General features: G+C 49.0%; 1 protein-coding gene across 1 annotated transcript in view; it reads left to right on the top strand.

Annotated features, from left to right (window-relative positions):
- Window positions 1-395: 395 nt before the first annotated feature.
- The window catches only part of LOC308382566 (SH2 domain-containing adapter protein F-like), a gene marked incomplete at both ends in the record, with an annotated part of 98,936 nt that continues 96,831 nt past the window's right edge, over window positions 396-2,500 (top strand). The window contains 1 exon segment of the mRNA XM_080860964.1: window positions 396-440. Coding sequence (XP_080717090.1) covers window positions 396-440 — 45 coding nt within the window.

The raw sequence follows: 2,500 nt of genomic DNA, 5'->3' as shown, positions 1-2,500 counted from the left end.
ACTGAGGGGAGACTTGCCTTCTCTCTCTCTCTCTCTCTCTCTCTCTCTCTCTCTCTCTCCCCCTTTCCCTCTCCCTCTCTGTCCCCCTATCCCTCTCTCTGTGTCTCTCTCTCTTTTATACATATATATATTACTCTTTCTCTCTCCAGCTCTCTTCTTTCTACCTCTCTGTTTCAGTCTCTTCCTCTTTTCTTTCCCTCTCTGTCTCGTCTACCCCTCTGTCTGTCTCTGGTCCTCGACTGTCTCTTTCTCTCTTTTTCTTTCCCTCTCTTCCTCCCTCTCTCTTTCTCTCTTTTTCTTTCCCTCTCTTCCTCTGTCTCTGCTCAGCCGTGTTAGACACCCGTAGGAGTCTCCTATCTGCCAGCGGTCCAATTATCCTCCCTGCAGCCGCCGCCATGGCGACCGTGATGACCATGACGACCGTGATGGTCCAGACCATAGTGAGCCAATGGTTGCCCCTCAGTCCCTTATGCAAACCTCCACAGCTTTACCTGTCTGACACACTATACTTCACATGACTGCAGCACCTTAGTGTAGACAACAGTTTGTTTGTGTGTGTGTGTGTGTGTGTGTGTGTGTGTGTGTGTGTGTGTGTGTGTGTGTGTGTGTGTGTGTGTGTGTGTGTGTGTGTGTGTGTGTGTGTGTGTGTGTGTGTGTGTGTGTGTGTGTGTGTGTGTGTGTGTGTGTGTGTGTGTGTGTGTGTGTGTGTGTATACCTGTGCAATTGTGGTGTATATCTGTGTGTAATAGTCTTGTCTGAGGTTGTGATTGTGTGTTGCGATGGTGTGTGTGTGTGTGACCGTGTTTCTCTCTATCAGTTTGGGATTGTGAGTAGATGGAAGACCGTTGGGCTACATTACTGCTGCTTCGTAGCCTGTACAGATGATCGTGTGTGTGTGTGTGTGTGTGTCTGCGGCCTGTGGCCTTTATGTCTGTGTGCTTCTCTGTGTGTGTGTTTGTGTGTGTGTGTGTGTGTGTGTGTGTGTGTGAGAGTGAGTGTGAGGGAGAGAGATTGGATATGAAAAGACAGTGTGTGTTCCCCTCTCACTGTGAGACTACAGCCACAGCCACCACCTCCCATAGCTCTAGAAGATTAAAGCTCACTTCCTCTCGCCATGTACACTGAATGATGTCTCTCTCACACACCCCCTCTCTCTCTCTCTCTCTCTCTCTCTCTCTCTCTCTCTCTCTCTCTATCTCTCTCTCTCTCTCTCTCTCTCTCTCTCTCTCTCTCTCACTCTCTCTCTCTCTCTCTCTCTCTCTCTCTCTCTCTCTCTATCTCTCTCTCTCTCTATCTCTGTCTGTCTTTCTGGCACTGGCTCTCTGGTCCTCTCTCCTCCCTCTCGTTCTCTCCCCCCCCCATCTCTCTCTCTCTCTCTCGTTCTCTCCCACCCTTTCATCTTAAATTCAAATGTGCTTTGCTTGCATGACAAATGCATGCGTATTCCCAAAGCAAATTCATCTTTCTCTTTCTCTCTCCCTGTCTCTTCTCTCCCATCTCTTCTCCTCCTTTCTTGTCTCTCTCTCTCTCTCTTTGTCTCTCTCTCTCTCTCTCTCTCAGTCATCTACAGGCCTTCCATACTTCAGGCTCTCTCTTACCTCCCCATGTTTCTGTGCTGTCTGTCTTTTTTTCCCCCTCTGTCTTCCTCCTCACTCTGAACTGCAGCTGAACTTTATTTGTTGAGATTTCAAAGCCTCCCGAGCTCGCAGCATCACAATGAGGGCGCCGCCACTCTCTCTCTCTCTCTCTCAATGAGGGCGCCCGCCAGACGTTCCTGTCCCCTCGGAAACAAGGATCTGACTTCACTGCTTCATCACTGAACTCAAATCAGGGGCACGGAGCGGCGGCAGCTCTGGATGTGTTTCTCTCCCTGGTGTTATCTCACACACACAGAGACACACACACACACACACACACACACACACAGCGAGAGAGAGACTGATGAATCAGCAGAAATGAAAGAAAGTTTTAAAAGAGTGTTTAAGGACCGAGAGCAGGAGCGAGGATGAAACTCTGCCATAATTAGAGTGTTAGTGTCTGGCTTGTTGAACATGGCTGCTACTCCCTCCATACTAATGTGTCTGGAAACGGCCTGTTGCTACCTCAGGGGTCTAGGAGAATAGCCATGGAAGTCAAAACAGCAAAGACGAGCAGGAAGACTGAAGAGAGTCCTAGACCATAGAGCCTGGAAAGTGTGTTGATGCGCCAGTGCAGCGGGATTCTAGGAAGTACATTTACATTTACATTTTACATTTAGTCATTTTACATTTAGCAGACGCTTTTATCCAAAGCGACTTACAATTTTTACATTCTACACTGATGGCACACTACACATCAGGAGCACCTAGGGGTTCAGGGTCTTGCTCAAGGACACTTCGACAGGGAATCGAACTAGCAACCTTCTGATTACTAAACGACTTCTCTACCTCCTGTACCACTGTCGGCCCGAAGTGGATCGAGCGCCTGTCCACACCTCCACACAGCCCCCGCCGCCTTGCTA

Source organism: Sprattus sprattus (genome assembly GCF_963457725.1).
Source record: "Sprattus sprattus genome assembly, contig: scaffold_48, whole genome shotgun sequence".
Classification (NCBI taxonomy): domain Eukaryota; kingdom Metazoa; phylum Chordata; class Actinopteri; order Clupeiformes; family Clupeidae; genus Sprattus; species Sprattus sprattus.
The sequence above is the reverse complement of the archived record's forward strand: the minus strand, read 5'-3'. Positions and strand labels throughout refer to the sequence as shown.